Source organism: Acinonyx jubatus, chromosome D2, assembly GCF_027475565.1.
Source record: "Acinonyx jubatus isolate Ajub_Pintada_27869175 chromosome D2, VMU_Ajub_asm_v1.0, whole genome shotgun sequence".
In the NCBI taxonomy this organism is placed as follows: Eukaryota; Metazoa; Chordata; class Mammalia; order Carnivora; family Felidae; genus Acinonyx; species Acinonyx jubatus.
The window spans coordinates 71814881-71833728 of NC_069393.1; the positions used below are offsets into that span (position 1 = coordinate 71814881).

The 18848-nt window shown below is 42.4% G+C and overlaps 1 protein-coding gene across 5 annotated transcripts in view; it reads right to left on the bottom strand.

Annotated features, from left to right (window-relative positions):
- SHTN1 (shootin 1) overlaps positions 1–18848 on the bottom strand; it is a 100801-nt gene that overhangs the window by 4437 nt on the left and 77516 nt on the right. For 2 of the 5 annotated variants that reach the window (XM_027063207.2, XM_027063206.2), the window contains 2 exons: positions 16801–16921; positions 12562–12754 (listed from right to left, as the gene is read on the bottom strand). The exons of 1 other annotated variant lie outside the window; for it this stretch is intronic. In XM_027063207.2, coding sequence (XP_026919008.1) covers positions 12562–12754; positions 16801–16921 — 314 coding nt within the window. 2 more of the 5 variants (XM_053207361.1, XM_053207362.1) reach the window with 2 other exon arrangements.

Sequence of the window (18848 nt, forward strand, 5' to 3'; positions counted from 1 at the left end):
CCTCAACTACAGATTGATTCATTATTGTCACCCGTAGGCTACAACGAGAGAACTCCGTTGGTTATCACCGTGGGCAGTTTCTCTGAATGCACGCACTGAGAGTCAGAGTAACTGATTTCTCACGGATAATGACCACTGACTGGGAATCCCAATGGGTTCAGGCCAAAAGGGGCTACGGCAGGCAATCATCGAGTCCAACTGGTCCTTTAACAGATGAGAACAATGAGTTTTGGAGGAGAGAACCTGGCCTACAATCACATGGTTCATCAACGGCAGAGGCAGTGCAAGAATCAGGAGCTCTCTCCTTTCCTGCTTCTTCCACGGTGCCATGCCGCTTACCAAAGGTGGCTTCTCTCAGAAACTGGACAATAACGCCACAGGCTAATTTTGGCATGTTTACTGATTCCTTTCTCTCTGAATCCCTGTTTTCAGATGCCTCTTTCCGAGTCCATCCCTTCAAACTATCCTTTGCCTCCTTTCCCTTTGTGACTGGTACCTCCTCCGGGTTTGACACATTAGGTCTATTCCAGGTTCCCATGGGGCGCTTCCCAGGACCCCTTCTGGAACGAGGGACCTTCTGCAGCCTCATTGTGCCTCCATCCCCATCATGGGAAGGGCCAGATTGTCATCAGTGACCTGCCAAGAAACCAGGCTCTTGCTCTAGGCAGCCACAATGGCAAGTTCTAGCAAGTCAAAGCTCCTCCCCTAAGATAGGGGCATCTGGGTGGCTCAGTCAGTTAAGCCTCTGACTCTTGATTTGGGTTCAGGTCATGATCTCAAGCTCCACGTGGAGCTCTGTGTTGGGCGTGGAACCTGCTTGGGGTTCTCTCTCTGTCTCTCTCTGTCCCTCTCACAGGCACATGCACACACACTCCCGCGCTCTCTCAAAATAAGTAAGTAAACGTAAAAAAAAAAAAAAAAAAAAAAAAAGCTTCTCCCCTAAGGGAAACGCTCAAGGGCTCAAAGGCAACAATCCGATAGGAATTGCAGTATACTATTATTCTGCTCACTTTGTCTGCTTTAATTCTTCATCAAGGGCAAGGACCACAAAAAAGGAATTAAAACTAAGTACTCATGAAAAGTATGGCAGCCTTTCTCCTGTATGCTACAAAATCGCCAAATGTAAAACTTCCATTTTATGGGTGCTCTAAAGTAAGACTAAAATCCTGTGGTGTTCAGGCTGAAAGGCATCACTGATGTGAACTAGTCCAACCTTTTCATTTGTTCGACGAGGACACCAAAGAATAGTGCGTTAAGTGATTTGTTCAAGGGCGCGTAACTTGTTACTAGCAGACACAGGATTAAAATCCTAGAATCTGGATTTCCTGGCCCAGTATTCTTTTTCTTACCGCGACATACTGGTAGTCATTTATGATCCATTCAAAATATTTTCACGGGTCATTTTAGATGGTTTGCTCAAGAGCTATTTCAAGACAAAAAGAAAAACTGAAAAGCAAAATAAAAGCTCAGAGACAATGTAGCAATCTGTGCCGCTCCACGGAGCCGATGCCGGAGTGCACACAGCTCGGGTGCCCTTTTAGAAAGCAGCTACTGTTCCCCAGCTACAAGAGAGCCAGAATGTGGGGCCCGGGCATGTGGGGGCCACTTGCTAGTCAGAGGAAAAGACCTGACTCCAAACCACACTGGTACCACAAAAACCTGAACGACTGTAAACAGCGTTGCCAAAACTGAACTTTCATAAAGGGACTCGGTGATTTCTCAGACTGTGTTACAAGAGACAAAGGAACAGCATTCTAATTTTCAAAAAGCACATCATTGTTTTGCATTCAATGAAATTCCTTTCAAAAATCAACTTTCCACGTTCCAATTATATTCAACAACATTCTAGCTAACATTTCGGCTGCAATTCAAATTAACTAATGCCCCAAAGAGCCCTAATAGATGTGGTTCTGAGCTCAATTGAATACAATCAAAGCTCACGAAATGAAGGGGGAAATGCTTATTTCATGCAAATTCTGCATATCACTCAAGCTTAATTTTACTGATAATATAAAGGTGGGACATTTTGAACATTACAGTGAATGAAACTTTTAAGCGGTGAGAGTTATTTTATAAAATGCTACCTCTGAAAAGCTGATTGCCAAACAGTATAAAAATGGTTGGAGGCATAAATGCCAAGTTCATTTCTATTTCACTTCAGAGGTAACTATCTTTCAAATCGCAACAGCTGGACTATTTAACACAATCTGGTGAATCAAAGTCTAGTTCTTCTCTGGTCTCCCGGTGGGACGTCTGCATTAGTCTGTGGCAGCCGTCCAAAAAATGACGCACAGCCGGACGGTCTGAACGCTGCTGCGTTTACAATGAAAATGAATAAAGCTGCAATCGTATTTACCACCTCCAAGGACAGAAGACGGAAAGATTTAAATTTGTCTTTATAAAGTAGTTTCCTGGGAAAACTCCAAAGAGGAAGTCTGCTTTCTATTTTCCCGTGTGTAAAAATAAGAAGTCTCACTTTGTTTCCGGAGCCCTTTATACAGTTACTACAACAGTGAGCGGGAGCGGCTTTACAGGAGAGGTGGTTTTTAGTGTTTCTCTCAGATACCCTATTTGTTGGGGGATTTTAACACGCCTGTCCCAAATCTCCCCAAACGGTTTCAAACAGAAGGTGAGGCTGTCTGTCATTAGTACCAGTTTGAACACTTTCAACTGTAATGAAGGTAGAACAAAGCTGACTTCTTTCAGCTTTGTGTACTTTTCGAAACTCCATTTAGGCTCAAAGAATAGTTTTTCGATTTGGGTCGCCTGCTACCTGATGCAAAAGTAGATATAATTTTAAATTCTGAAAACAAAATTGATAAACAACGAAACAGCACCTTGGGTTTGAAAAGCTGACATCAGCTTCTGGATTGCTGATTTGCCCTAACCATCAACCAGAATTCCTTCTTATAGCAGAAGTAACAATGGCTGGCTGGGCAAAGACGTCCTTGTCCACACGGAGCCGTATTTTCTTCAGTGGAGTAAAGGCAGCACAGGCATATGGGGGCTCGGGTTCCATCCCAGACCGTGGGGCGCGCTACAAAGTCCTGGCCCGCTTCTTTTAATCCTAACGTGGGCTGGACCGTGGACATTCACAGATCCTGAAATGCCCTGGGCCCAGGGAGGCTCAGGAAACTGGGCCATTCTCACCAGCAAAATCAACACTGAGAAAGCATGAACCCAACATTGATTTCAGCTCAGGCAAAGATCCTGAAATGCGTGTGCTACTCTTTTGGGCTACTTTTTGAGCTTTTCGTAATTTTCCACAACTTTAAGTCACCATGAAAAATCCGTTTTTGATCCCAGCTATTAACAGGGAATGTTATTTAAAAGAAGTATCTTATTTAAGGAACATAAAGTCTTCTATAAAATTCACCATATATACCACTGGCTCCTCAAAAAAGCCAGCCTGCATAAAATGCTTGCATTTTTCTAGGGGTGCAGAACAATATTTTTAATTTTTCAAATACTTTTCCTTAAATTTACCAAGTTATATACGTTGAACTCTCTTTTAAGATGGGAAGTCACAGTGCTACTTTTCATAGTTCTGTGACAAGGTATATTTCAAAGGAAATGTGTTTATCAGGTTTTAGAAGTTAAGTCAATGTATTCTTAGGTCTGAAATTGCATTTAACTTTAGCTGGCTACTTCTATTTGAAGAAATCAAATGCCACCCCCCCCCCACTGCCATCCATAAATAAAAGGAAACACAAAGGCTGCAAAGACTACTGAAAGATACTTAAAAAAAAAAAAAAACTGCAAAGCACCAAAGGCAATTTGGTTCTCTATGCAGAAATGATACATTTTATGCAAAGTCTCTTAAAATCACAGGTGTTTGCAACTGGAGGCAAATGTTAGGAGGCAATTAATTCTCTGGGAGAACTGAGAAGGGCTCAGGGGCATTTTAAGAGCCACGCTGAGATTTACTGGACAGAATTTTAACGCTAGATGTATTACAGCCTGAACGATTAACCTGGGAGAAGTTGTTGTCTCTACCGCAAGTCAGAGCACTTGTAAGACAATGCTGACAGGTGGCCCTCTGGGCCGGTCCACAGGGCAACTCCTTGGGGCGGGGCGGGGCGGGGGGGAGGTGGGGGGTGGGCGGGGGGGGGGTGGGGGTTGGGGGGTGGGGAGGAAAAGAAGACAAGAACGCCAAGTGAGGGGATCTCCAACTTCCAGAACATCCAGTTGTTCTGCTAATTTTGTTGTTGAGACTTAATTATCCATGTACGGGCACACAAGGAGGACCTTTGTAGTCGTGCCTTGCCGAGCAGAGCCACTTCCTGCGGTGTGAGTACACAATTCGACGGCACTAAGATTACAGTTGAGGGCACAGCAAATCCTTTCATTGTGCAAACGCATCGGATGAAGCAGTAACTTCCAGGCAGTTCATTCTGCTGGCCAGTGGTGTCTGCTCAGAAGCGAATGTTTACTAAGTACAGAGAAGGGGCCCCCATTCTTCTCCCCACCCCACCCCACCCCACGGCGCGCGCACACATACGCACGTACGCACACGCACACGTACACAAAAGAAGAGAAAGGAGGAGAGGAGGCAATGATGGCGAAGGGTGAAGGGACAGGAAGGAAACCCACCCTTTCCCACCACAGGGTCTGGAAGAACTTCTCTATTTTCCATTTGAACAAAATGTTGACCCAAGCCTCTCTCAAGGAATAGTTATGTGACCTGCCGAATGAATTTCCAGCTGAGATCAATATTTGAGACAAGAGCTTTATGCAAGATTCCCTAAAAGGAAGAATCTCAATTTCTATTTGGTAACAGATTTCAGAAGCTCAGATTTTCCAGCTCCAATCCAAAAGGGCAGTGTCTTTCAACTTCATTTTTCTACATTAGTTTTACACTGGAAATAATGACATAAAACTGAAGAGACCAGTTAGAGGTCAAATGATGATAAAATCAATTTTACTTTTAATGTAAAACCTGAAAGGCAATTAGATTTTTTTTCTTTCATGGAAATGTTTGACTGATTGCACTAACCAAGAGACATCTAAAATTTTATCTTTCATCATCTACCCTTTGCTATTTAGTTAATGGCTCAAACAAGATGAACTCTTACAAAAATAAATCTGTGTGGGGACAAAAGACACATGTATTTAGAGACACTGCAGATCTAGAAATTAAATGCAAATTACAATAAAAATGGTTTCATTGGCAACGGACATTTTTCTGCTGAAATTGAACTCCGGTCACCGCCTCACGGGTTTTTGTTTTTGAAATTCGTGTAGGGCACAGCGTGGCCTGTTTTGACCTCCCAAACAAAAAAGCCAAGCTAGCAGCCTTGTCTGGTGGTTGGAAAGTAGAAGAGCTTGATGAAGCTTGGACTTTTGGGGGGAGATTGGGGTTTGAAAAGAAGCATGATGAGTGAGAGAAGCTTTAACTGGAAGAGTCTCTGGTGACTGGGGTTTTCACAGGATCTTTGAGAATGAGGGCCGAGAGATGAAGACCCAGCTATGAAATCGCTGCGAAGCACACCAATCACAACGGAACCTGAGTTCACTTTCACATGGGTTCTCCCCTTTGAAACAAGGTCTTGTAGAAGTAACTACATGAGATGAGAACGCACCTTTGAGGTTGACCGCCTTGTTTGGTTGGAACTGTCAGGACATTCACCTTCCTGAAAGTGATTAATAGGAAAAGTGAACACGGATGAATAAAAGCTCAGTACAGATGAGCAGGACCACCAGTAGACGAGACTCTCCAGAGACAGAGAGAAACAAGATGGCAAGAACACAAGAGCTCATGTTGGGCCTCTGCCTGGCTGTGATGCAAAACTCTTTTCTAAGCTCTGCCCAGCTCTTTGTCCCTACTGAAGGCCCACTTGTCCTGCCTCTCTTTACAAGACAGATGTCCTAAAAACACGATGTCCAATGGACACTTCAGCACAAACTCAAAGGAGCTAACCAGTTATTGACCAAAGATGGAGGTGTCTCAAAAAGGTACAGCATAAACTGAATTAAATTTATTTTGGGCTATAGAATGTATGTTTTTGAAACAACTAGATTCATAGTGATTCATCTTTGTATTACCATATTATCATTTAGGAAAACACCTTTCTAAACCAATGATTAGAGTCAGATTACTTTCAAGATTTTTGACTCCCTGGGAATAAACTATTCTTCAAAATGTCTGAAAATGTCAAAAAATAATTTTAAAAAAAGTATAAATGAAACTGATGCCAAAAACTAAAGCAGCTTGGGCTGGTTTTGTGATATGGTACTTTGCAAAATTTGTGAAGCCTGCCTCTTCACTGGACATTTGACACAAAAAACATTAAAAGGATTTCTTTTTAACTACTCTTTAAGTCTCTGTGCTTATTCGGCTTGGCTCCCTTTTTCAGAATTATTTTACTGGCTAACACTTTCTTCCCCTGGGAAGAGGTACTGTAATTGATTAGGTTAGCCTTAGGAAGGGGTCGGGAAAGAGATGAACTACCTAGGAGTGTGTCAGGTCAAGGTGGCAGGATGGGAGTGTCACCGGGTCAGTGGGGTGATTTAACTGCAGAATCACTGCTTCCAATAGAACACAGTCTTATAGTCATTTTCTTCCCTCCATTCTTCAAGCTCGTCATACGCTGAACACAGTAGGCTATAGTTCAAAAGCACGGGCTCTGGAGTTGGATACGAAACAGGTTCAAATGAAATCTGACCCGACTCTTGATTAGGAACAGAATTTGGGGCTAAGTGTTTGCCTCAACGAGCCTCAGTTTTGTCACCTGTAAAATGGAGATAGGTCCAATCTGTACATTCGGAAGAATTAAAAAAACACATGGAAGTATATGGCTTAATAGTCAGTGAAATACAGTAATCACAGCAAAACCTCACGGAAGCAAAATTCCAAAGTCCAGAACCTCCAAAGTGGAACCGGGGGCCATGACCCATTGCCTCATCTGTAATCAACATATATATCCTGCCTGTAGCAATTAAAGTACTTCTCCTCTTGGACAGATATTATTATAATGTGAATATATGTATTAACATTTAATACATGTTATGAAGAATAACAAATATTAACTAAAAAAAAAGAGAAAAAGTATACAATGGAATGTTGTAGCCTTTTACCCCCAAAATGTTTCCCAACTTACCTCACCTGCATCAAGAGCATTAGACTCCTGCTTTCTTTGATAATGGAGCTAACGTGTTTCAGGGCCTTCACACAGGATTAAAATGGAAGATGACTTCACCCATATCCAGGTACGCTGTGTCACATTAAAAATGTATACCTGTGCAGGGTGCCTGGGGAGGGCTCATTCGGTTAAGCTCAGGTCTGACTTTGGCTCGGGTCATGATCTCACAGTCTGTGAGTTTGAGCCCCGCGTCGGGCTCCGTGCTGACAGCTCGGAGCCTGGAGCCTGCTTTGGATTCTGTGTCTCCCTCTCTCCCTGCTCCTCCCCTGCTCATGCTCTGTCTCTCTCAAAAATGAATAAACATTTAAAAAAATTAAAAATATATATACGTATATATACATCTGCAATTGTGGCAAACTGATGACTATTTCAAAAAATGAATCCAGCTTCAAAAGCCAGAGTCATTTCGAAACAGACACTGAGCATACAATGGAGATTAAAATAGTCCTTGCCCACGTGAAGTGCTAGCACTAATTCTCTTTTAGGACCAGCTATCCAATTTATCTCCTGTGTGATCATGTACCTCTAACCCAGGCAGGTCTGAAAGCATCTGGAACAACAGCCATAGGGTTCAAGTGAGTATGCTGATCCCCAAGAGTACTTCTCTGAAGGATAACTATCATTTAGATTTGGATTTGTAAATTCTGGTAAGGTAGTTTAAAAATTATTTTATAATCCTGGGTTTGTAGGTTTTACCATAAATCTATACTGAGGGACACGTTGCAGGCAGAAAACACATGCTTCCCTCTTGTTCCTTATCTTAACTGTGAACATCTTTGCTAAGCAACCACATTTGTGAGGACTTAGGAAAGCTAGAGCTTTTGGGGAGCTCTGGAGAGGGCCTAATCTACTTGTCTCAATCTTAGATGAGAAAACACACAACAAAAAGAAAACAAAACAGGCTGCGTGACCTTCCCAAGGAAACCTGGCCCAGTCAATAACGCAGGTGTCCAGTGTCTAAGCTCTGAACTCAACTCTGGCCCGTGATTCTGCAGCAATGGTCCAACATTACAATTTTAACGTAAGAAAAGAATTCACTGAGATATTTTTCATACATCATGCAAGTCACATGACAACCCTACAAGGTGGGTGTTGTTACCCTCACTCTACACATGCGGAAACAGGATCACGGGCTCAATATCTTGTCTAAGGTCCTAAAGACCACAAATGGCAAACCCAGTCGAGCTCCAGTTCCGGCAATGAACTGACGCTCCTTGCCACCCGATGCACACATGGAAAGGCACAGGCTTAGAAAACCGAGCGCACCGCGTTTCCCTGCTACACCCCTCCCCAGTCTCGAGGCTTCTCCAGGCGAAAATACAAACCATCCTCATCTTTCTGACCCTGTGAAACACTCAGCCTCTTCCCGGGTATTGTAGCTGCCTGGAAGTAATAAAACAGTTATCTTTGAAAAAAATCTATAATTTGGAATTCTCCCTATCTTATATTGACCATCCCACCCATAGATCAGCTTGAATCAATGAGTCTTACTATACATTTAACATGGTCAGATTACTCTGTCAAAAGAAAAGAGCATGAAAGCAAAAATCAGGTTTGTTGGCTGGTTGCGTATTTATGTATGTATGCATTCCTTATTTATTTATTTTGCTTGGCCCCTCTTTACCCCTCATAGCATAAAGGGAGATTATTATCATTATTCCTGCCTGAATTAGAAGTAATCAGAATTGGGGTGCCTGGGTGGCTCAGTCGGTTAGGCGTCCGACTTCAGCTCAGGTCATGATCTCACCGTTCGTGGGTTCAAGCCCCGCTTTGGGCTCTGTGCTGACAGCTCAGAACCTGGAGCCTGTTTCAGATTCTGTGTCCCCCTCTCTCTCTGCTCCTTCCCCACTTGCACTCTCTCTCTCTCAAAAATAAACATTAAACAAATTTTTTTTAAAGAATCAGAATTAATGAAATTCAAATTTGCTATTAGATTCAAGATATTATTACCAGATAGTATATACTTATTAGAAATAATTAACAGGACACAAATATTTCTAAAGCTATCATTAAAATAGAAATAATCAGGCTTCTCTAAGTCTTGATTATCTTTTCCTTTCTTTTTCTTCTTTTTTCTTAAAAATAATAACCCTTGCTCTGCTTAGGCTGGTGACAAGAATGTTAATTTTAATTAATCCTTGCAATTAAGTATTAAAGCTATCCCTTGCCATCCCATAAGGCCCTAGGAAATAAATCCATATATTGCTGGCACTATAATTTACCGGACTGGAGTTACTCAGTTATTTGGAATACACATATATGTTGATTTTAGGAATTTATTGAAAGAAAAAAAAAACTTTCCAGGAATAGCTTGGTGTTACAATTTTCTGATCAAGTGAGGGTCTTACACAGAAAACACCTTTGTTTCTATTCTTTTAAAACCCTTCTTAGTAGGTTTTCAATCCTTCCTGTCCACCTTAGGCCACAGAAGTGAGCATAGCTGAATCTTTCTTTTATAACTGGGTATGCTGTTGTCTCTGATAACTTGATCTTATGTAGGTACAAAGATGCAGAAGTTCTACAAAATTGAGCTGACTGGAAATGACCCCTGAGCATTTAAAAAAAATGTTAAAAAAGACAAGAAGTCAACCATAGAGAAACAAAAATCTCTAATATTTAGCCTGTGTGTTTGTGGGGCTGCTGAGTAAGAGGGGGATTGCTGGTTAAGTGAGTATCCTAATTAATTGATATTCTGCTGTTTTAGTAATACTAAAAATGGACTCATTTGTTCATTTGTCCAACAAGTATATACAGAATTTCCAGAATTCTCCCAGGTGTTTGAGATATACCAGTGGACAGACCAAACAAACAAACAAACAAACAAACAAAAACCAAAAAAACAAAACCAAAAAACTCCTACCCTCATGGAGCTGACATTCTAGCAGGGGAAGAATGGAGTATGGTGAGGGGAATCAGAGTTTAGAGAACAGGAGGTACAGTTTTGAACGGGGTGGTCAGGGTAGGCCTTATTGAAAAGATGACATTAGGGCAAAGAAATGATGGAGATGAGACAGCATGGCAGGTAGCCATGGGGGCAGGACATATAAGGCAGAGGGGACAGCAAAAGCAAAGGGCTAGGGGGAAGAGATACCCGGCCAGAGAGGTCAAAGGAGAGGGAGGGCGGGGGGGGGGGGGGGTCAGGGTGGTAAGGACTGGGTGTGTGTGTAGGGGTGAGAACGAGAGAAAGAGAAAACGTATGTGTTAGAGGATAGTGTGATTGTTTTCCTCCCTTGACTTTGATTCCCCGTCAAGAATAGAAAAAGCCATTAGGCTGAAACACCACGGTAGTTTGGCCACAGATCAAAATAAAAACGCAATTATTAGAGTAGAGACAGTTTTGGATTTCACTTTTGGATTGCTGATCCGATTTTCAAGTGCTTTGACAATGTGGGTCTATGAGATGAGACAATGTGGTTGCCTCTACCTTATGGTTGGGATAACAGAGCAAACTGTAATAATAGTCGAAGCCAGACAGAAAATAACCCTTCTCATTCCTGGCAGCCAGACCAGTTTCCGGGAATCCTGATAAATCACATGAGCTTTTGCTTTTAAAGCTTACACGCAACTGCATTAAGTTAAACTTCTTTGGCTCATTTAAAAAAAAAACAAACAAACAAACCTAGGTTTAAACATAAATGAAGTATGCCTGTCTGCGAAGTGAATAATTACCATGTACATGCGCAAAATCGTCAGATTCATTTGGATAGCCTAATTATACTTAAGACACAGATTTTTCAGAAAGGCGCTCTTCCTTGCTAAATGACTGTCAATATGAAAATACATGGCATTGGTTATTTCAGCTAAAGAATGTCAAGAACTGAATAATCAAGCATTAGGTTACAAAGTTTAAAAGTTAATACAGCCGCACAGAGTATTTGTATTAGTGCTTTAAGTAGCTAAATTAAATTGAAATGTGTCTCTTAAGCAGTCATTGAACAAGCAAGATGAGAAATAAATTGAGCTTCACTTAGGCCTTTATGGCATCTAACAACTGTGTCTGTCAACACACGGATCCTTTTCACTGTCAATTCAACACACATTTTGCAGACCTTGGGCCTGCAATTATTTCATTTCCTTTCTTGGAAATGTAATTTCCACTTACTTTTGGAGAATAAAAGACAGACAAAAGGAGGAAGGAGTTGCAGTATTTTCTGATTAAGATTATCTGTATAAAATAGTAAAGGGAAAAAAAAAAATCTATACGCACACGCTGAAGCACATCTCAGCAACTAACCTGTCTCGGCCAAATTGCTTTTGTGTCTGGGTATTGGTTCAAATGCAGCCAGACTGTTGATGTCAAATTAGGTGTTGAACAAATTTAATAGGAAAGATGAAGAATGAATATAGATCATCTTTTTGTTGGAATAGTTCAAATGACCCCAGTCAAAAGAAAGGAAACACATGACCACAGGAGAAAGTGTGCTTTTAATTAAACACAATGAAATGAGATAAAACTGTAAATCGGCAAAGAAGTCCATTCATTCCAAAAGGGGGGGGGGGGGAGTTAATCGTGCTCAGCGAGAGCAACACAAGAGTGGAAGAAAATACCAGTTGGCAAAAATAGACCTAAATTGAATTTCCACTTCGTTTGTCCAGGCTTCACCTTTTACACCAGGACAGGTACAGCTACAGAAAAGGGTTCTTTCTCTCCTGATGGAACAGGAAATCTGAGGTTTCAATTAACCATGATTACAATATTCGGCTGACCTGATCTGTCTCACCTCTTCCTTTTCTTCAAGTGGCAAACCAGCTGACCGTCTGGCAAGAGAACTACAGCAAAACTAGAGGAATTCCGAGAAGAGCTTGCCTTTGCTGTAAGACAAACCGCCCCTCCACGGGATCCGTCCGCAGCACACTGAACAGCAGGATTTACTCTTTGGCAGGGTGCCACTTTCAGAGCAAGTCTGCAGAGATCACTCTTTACATAGGATCTCTTCACTCTCGAGAGGGAACCATATTTAAGGCACACCGTTGACTGAAAGACCAGAAAATAAGGTTCTAAAAATGTCCCCTTCAAAGTACACGTGAAGAGGATATCTACTACCTCCTGGAAGATCTAGCATCTTCCTTGACGGCTCAGAAATCATTAAGAGGGATGATCCGAGCATTTAATCCTGGAAGAATGATTAAGCTCCTTGTGACACCGAATAATTCGTCAATTCTCTGTGCAGAAGAACCGGGTTGCCAAACGTTAGTTGAGGGGAAGGGATTCTCTCGACACGTATCTGCTCTGGATCAGAATAAGACCTCTGAGCTAGGAGCCTAGAATCACAAGTTGGCTCATCAAACGGAGGAAGGAGAGTAGTTACTGGCTAACTCAACCCAAATCTCTCTGAAGGGGAATAAAGCAAAGTAACACACAGTTAAGTCATCACAGATTCTTCTACACACTTACTTAGTAAAGAGCATCATTACTTACTGAAATGTGACCTTGGAACTTGTACATCCTTCCAATTTACACGAGCCTTCACCTGGCTCAGGTGTTGGGGGGGACGGACTGTTGAATTCTGCCTCCAGAGTTTTCTTGTTCAAGGCTGTTTTTGTTACACTGGATACAGAACCCAACACTGGCATGGATTTGGACTCTGAGGTGGCTAATATCCCGGTTGGACCTTAAAACCAAACACATACCTCAAGTTTAATAATTCTGTGCAATGCTTATTAATATGGCACTGAAAAACAGATTAGCCGAAAATCCCTCAGGAAGCGAGAGGCCAAGTTTTGTTTAAAATTTCGAGAGCATGCCGCAAAATGTTCCTATTAGGAATTTGCTCTGCTTTCGTGGTACTACTGCTTTTCAGGGCACCAGGACCACGCTGAGAAATTATGTCCAGGCCTTTAAGAAAGCACAAAACCCCAGGCCAGGGTTCCCTCACTGACCAGAGTCCTTATTAATACCGGAATTGTGAAAACTCTTTTCTTCTCAGAGCATGGCTTTCTGACAGCCCTGCTTGAACCATTTGGCCTCTCAAGAGTTAATTCTTCCCCAAACTCAGCTCTGCGTTTCAAACAGCAAATGGAACAATGTCAAAGGCTCTTTTTAAAAGGCTCATGGAGGCTTCTTAAGCATTAAACGGCTTTTATGAACATTTTTCATTTTAATGTGATTGAGAAGTAAGTGGATTTATTTCCTGTTAAAATACAGACACAGGATTCTAAAAATTAGGTGGCAAAGAGGTTGGCTGTTTACCTCTCGGATTCTTCTGCTCTTTGGGACAGGATTAAATGACTACAACAGTGCTTGTTCCTGAAATTATTGGCGTACCAATCCAAAACTCCCCGGCACCGGAGCAAAGTTCTCTCATTATCTGTTTTCTACTCTCAGTTAGAAAGATACTATCCTAGCCAGCTTTTTTCAAAGCAAGATTCTAATATGTCTTTCTTGAAACCTCAGAAGAAATCTTTGTAAGACAAGAAGATTTATGTAATAAGTCATAAATGTATACATAAAATTAGAACTTCTAAAAATTAAGCTAGAGGACAACCTGCAAGGTGTCACTGAAAAGAGGGCAAAACTTGGGAGGGGTCTCATCTTCCCGAAGCCATGTCGGATCATCTCCTAAAAGGGTAAGTGCTAGCAGGGACCATCCAAAACGCTAGCTGGTTTCTGGTCATTAATATTAGGCTCCGGAATTTCATGCTCACATTTACATACGAATGAGTCTCAGGTATTCCAACAGTATAACCCACCAACTCCAAAAATGAAGTTCTGATGTGAAAAAACCCCCTAAAGAGTGGCTGCGAGACTGTTCCGCCATCCCGTTGCTGTACCTCTGATGGCCTCGCTCCTTGTGGGAGACATAGACCCCCTCTGGTCTAAGGGAAAGCCTCAGTTCCCAAAGCACTGGGTGTCTGTCTTCCTCATTTATTTCCACGATACCATCTGGGCAGACAAGCTTGTGACGTCACCGAATATCCTGATTCAAGCTGTGACAAGCCTCCAGGTGCATGGGGATGTGCAAGTGAAGACAGAAGAGTGGGAAGATCAAGAAAGATCCCCAAAATAAAAATACGAAGGTGAATTCGAGATTGGCTTCTGAGCCGCTCTGTTCTGCCCTTGGGTAGTTGCTGACTACAACGCTAGACAGCTTTAAACAATCCGTCCTCGTAGGAAAGCAAGATCTGCTTCTGAATACCCCGATGCCTGCTGCTGCTTCTGCAAGTGAAGCCAGCCACAAACGATGGAGCGTGGGTGAGCTGGGCCACAGCTCCTGTTTTTTCTTACATATGGAAAAGAAATAAAGAAAAATACAGAATGTTTAACATTATTATTACGGCATCCTGCTTAAGCTGCCCAATGTTTTCCAAGAGGCACTTGCTGCCCTTTGAAATGTCAGCTTGGCAGGCCACGAGTCTTCAAAGTATCAGTTCGGTCTGATAAAAGAAACTCTAAAGAAAAAGGGGCGTCACTGGTCCCTGAGGGAGAGACCAACTATCCTGGGGTCTGAGGTCTGCAAAGCTCTGGCCGCCCCTGCCGCTCCCATGATGCTTCCTCTCTCCACTCTGGGACCTCACATTAGCTTTCCCATAAGCCTTTGTGTACAGAAGGAAAGCTTCTCAAAAGATTCACACGTACCCGAAGCCATAAACCTATCAAATTCATCTCTGGAATGTGCTCCCACCATGCAGCACGCAGCAAACAGCTGTGCTAAGTTTAGCTTCTCGTTCCGTCTCTACAATCCCCTCCCAGATTTTCACTTTGTCATTCCACGACCCTTATACAGAGATGTATTTGGTAAATACCTCTTCCAATTTGATGCTAGAAAAACACTGGCACCATTTAAAAAAGAAAAAGGATGAGTTCTTTTCTAGATGCTAGAGTTTGGAGGTTTGTTTCCTCTTCCCACTGGCGCTTTTGTTTTTGCTTTGGCTACTAGGGAGCTCAAAAGAAAATTTCTGCTCATTTACAAGTCTCTCTCCTCGATAGGATTCCTCTCCACTCTGCCAATTACAGAGTTCTTGTTTTTCTATCCAAATACTGATGATTCCATTGACTAAATGCCTTATTACAACATTCCTCAAATGATACATTGAATATTTATATATTCATGGAATAAAGTAAGTAAAATGAAAGATTCTCACACGCCTATACAACGTGTTCCTACCTTTCTTTGTCCAGTCTTTCAAATATTCAAATTCCCATAGTGACTAAAATGAAAATGTTTGTCTCTCCCATTGAAAACTAACTTTGAAATAGTGCTGCACATTTGACTAAGTTCGTGACTGAGATAGGAATGCTTCCATGGGAACAAAATACAAAATGTAAATGACTGAAAACAAAAATCAGATCCACAAAGTCCTAAAAAATCACGATGGCTATTTGGAATACTTCAAGGATGAAATGTCAGAAGTGATTGTCAGAAAAATGAATAACGATTCATGGTGGAGGCTGGTAAATGCTTATAAAGCAATTCTAAGAAAAAAAAATCTCTCACAGCATCCTTTAATTTTCCTGAGAGGGGGTTGTTCTGGGGGTGGGGGGGGAGCGGGGAGAGAATTCTTGCAGGATATTAAGAGCAGAATTTCCAGACCAAACTAAAAACTGAACGGCTGAATTTTTTTTTTAAGAGGAAAACAGATCTAATCTTTTTATAAGAAAGGTTTGGCTGGTATTTTATGCTGCTTCCAGTTCAAGGAACAAATTTACTAAATTGTTTGAGTAAAATCCCTACGTGGAAACTAGACCTTGATTATCAAAAACCCCAATCCTTCCTGTTCTAGCAACTTAAACTTGGTGAACATGACTCAGTGCAGATTTAAACTGTCACAATGGACCAAATAGAGTTGGCTGAATGGAGTCTAAAAGATTCAGCCCATTAGCCACGGTGGCTGGTTAATGCTACTTTGGGGTAGTTTTTCAAAGCCAGCCTCCTGGCCACAAGGGAAAAACCTCATACAGGTTTCTGCTAATTCCCGTGACCAAGCTGATGGAAAAAACCGGAAGACACACACAGTTAGCCTTGAGGTCTCGCACGTGCATACCGTGACGCAAACGCAGCCTGTGAGCTCCAGGCTCGCTCAGATGGTCGTTTCTAGTTGGTGACAGAGCCGAAATGCGTCGTCCACCCGGTTCGCGGGCAGAGACAGCAAACAGAACGGATCTGAAGGCTAAAAATGATGCTTGTGCATTTGTAACTGATGCGTCGTGACTACCCTTATTACTGACTATCCTGCGCTGTCTCTGGGCCCCGCGAGCTACTCGGCACTCGTGTACTGACTGACGAACTTGATGCTTAGAATAACACGATGGGGTGGCGCTTTTATTACCCTCATTTCACAGATGAGGAAACCGAGGCACAGAGAAGTTGAGCAATTTACTGGCCAGCCGCTCGCCAACAGCAGAGCGAGGACTCCTTCCCGCTACACTGTTGCCAAAGCCCATCCTGAATATCTCCATACCGGGGTATCTTGCGTGAAGCAAGCCCGATCTCTAAAACCCTGATTACCTACAAACAGACAATGTACACACACACCAAAAAGCGAAAACACACCAGTTCTTATGGGATATCCATAAGTACCTTTGCCCATCCGATACTTCTCACTCACATTAAAAACAAATTTAATAATTATAAAAAGAGCATTTCATGTTACAAAGAGGCTTAAAGGAGAATGTTTCCGAGAGGAAGGGTAGAGCTGCGGAGAATTCAAACCAGCTTACTACTGCTATCTGCTTCTGCTGTCACCTTTCTGCGACGCAAAATCCTCTCTAACTCAGTCTCACTGTTTTCAGTGGCAAGGGATTTTAAGCTTCTTGAACTAGTGGATTTGTTAAGTGTCCCCTAAAGTGAAAAAACAAAAACAAAAACAAAAACAAAAAGGTTAATGGCTTCATAACAATATACAGAAGAATACAAAAATCAAACCAGCAAAACATTACCAGAAATTGAATGGAATTAGGAAACGGAATGAATTTGTTGTATACATGTATATTCTTTTTCTCGTGTGTGTATCTTCAACGACACACGGTGTTGGATCGTTTAAGAAGATGCTACTGAGGATGTAAGATGTCAGCTTTCACATCAAAAGAACAGGACGAGATGGGCTAACTAGGAACTCGGCGGGGGGAGGTGCCCGCACATCGATGAGTAAGAGGCGGGTATGTGTTGATCCATCGTGTGGAGACAGAAGCACATATTGAACTCACCTGAGAAGGTTTTCTTGATACAGCAGCCACGAGCTACTGAACCCGAATCCTTGCGGCCCTGAAAAAGTGTGGCTGAGTCTTCAGAATGACCCTGGCTCCACAAGTGGTGGCAATGGTGTCGTGGCCGCCAGAGGAGGCACGTGGTGCTCTCCCGTGGCCTAGAGCCAAAGAAGCACTGCCCTGAGACACCTTGACTTCATTGTGAAAGAGGAGAGGTTATAATGACACAGGGAAGCAAGGAAGGGCCCGGCATCGCCATCCCACATTCCTAACAGAGGAGGCAGCGGAGATGTCACTCAGGGCCCAGAAGACGCCGAAGGAGACAAGAGATGCCGCGAAGCTGTGTGCCTGCTGAAATGGGTTATGACTTCCAAGGCAGCAGAGAAAGACCCAGGAGGTGGTTCCCTGCCCCGGCTCCTCTGGGAAGCGTGCTACGGAGGGAGGACTATGGCTTTCTATGTCCCGTTCCCAGTCACGTGTTTGCACAGAGCACTGGGTGACATAATTCACACCTCGTGTGTAAGGATTCAGCACCGCACCCTTACCGGGGGCCCGTTTCCTTTCGTAAGAAATGCCCTTCCTTAGCTGGGCCATGTGCTTGGCGGGAAAAAAAAGCCAGGAGGATCCACAATCTTTGTATCGGAACAGATCAGAACCTCAGGTCTGGCATAGCTCGCCAGGGCCGGTGGCAGCTTTTGCCCACCAAGGCCACCAATGGGGCTGGCCTTTGTCACCTCAGCCTTCATTCTGCTCCTGCCCCCTTCCAACTTCCTGAAGGATTCTAAGAATTCTACTGGCTAAAAACGGTTAACTCATGTTTCTTCTTTGGCCTATAAAACAAAAAAAGTAGCTTGTAAAATTAGGTAGGTACAAATCTCACATGATACAGGTTATTATGTTTTGTTTAGAAAGGTTTCTCCCCTAACTGGGTAAAGGCATTGAAAAGCAGCCTGATGGGGCTGGGGGGGGAGTGACTTACAAGATGAGGAGATGTTACTCTTTCGCTATCAGCTGCCCAGCTAAGAGTAATGTGTAAAATACACATGTAAAATAAGGCTTACATTGTAATCAAGCATATGATACCTCCCCCCTCCCCAAGAAGTATCTGCTTTTCCTTTATTGCAAAAATTCACCTAGAAATATACTCAAAGGAAAATCATGTTACATGGAACCCTGTAATAGCTTATTTTATAATTTAAAAAATTAAATGATGTGGTTTGTTTATTTCACAGTTAACAATGCAGAACCGCACCAACTCACGGAAGAGTTAAATAGTAAAATAGGATCAATACCGACAAGGTAAAGAAAATAGAACAAAAGGCAACTAAGATAAATTTGAAAAAAAAAATATTAGAAAAACTATTCCCAAATCATGCATTTACAAGTTTTAAAAACTTACCAGCTGTACATTTGTAAATAGATTATTTGAAAAATATAGGGCCATTAGTACTAAAATAACTCATGAAACTGTTACATCGTTTGAATGTCAAGAACAGTCTTTAATTTTCCCAGAGGCTGGAGTTAATTCAAGAAAAAGATATGTGTTGGGGCGCCTGGGTGGC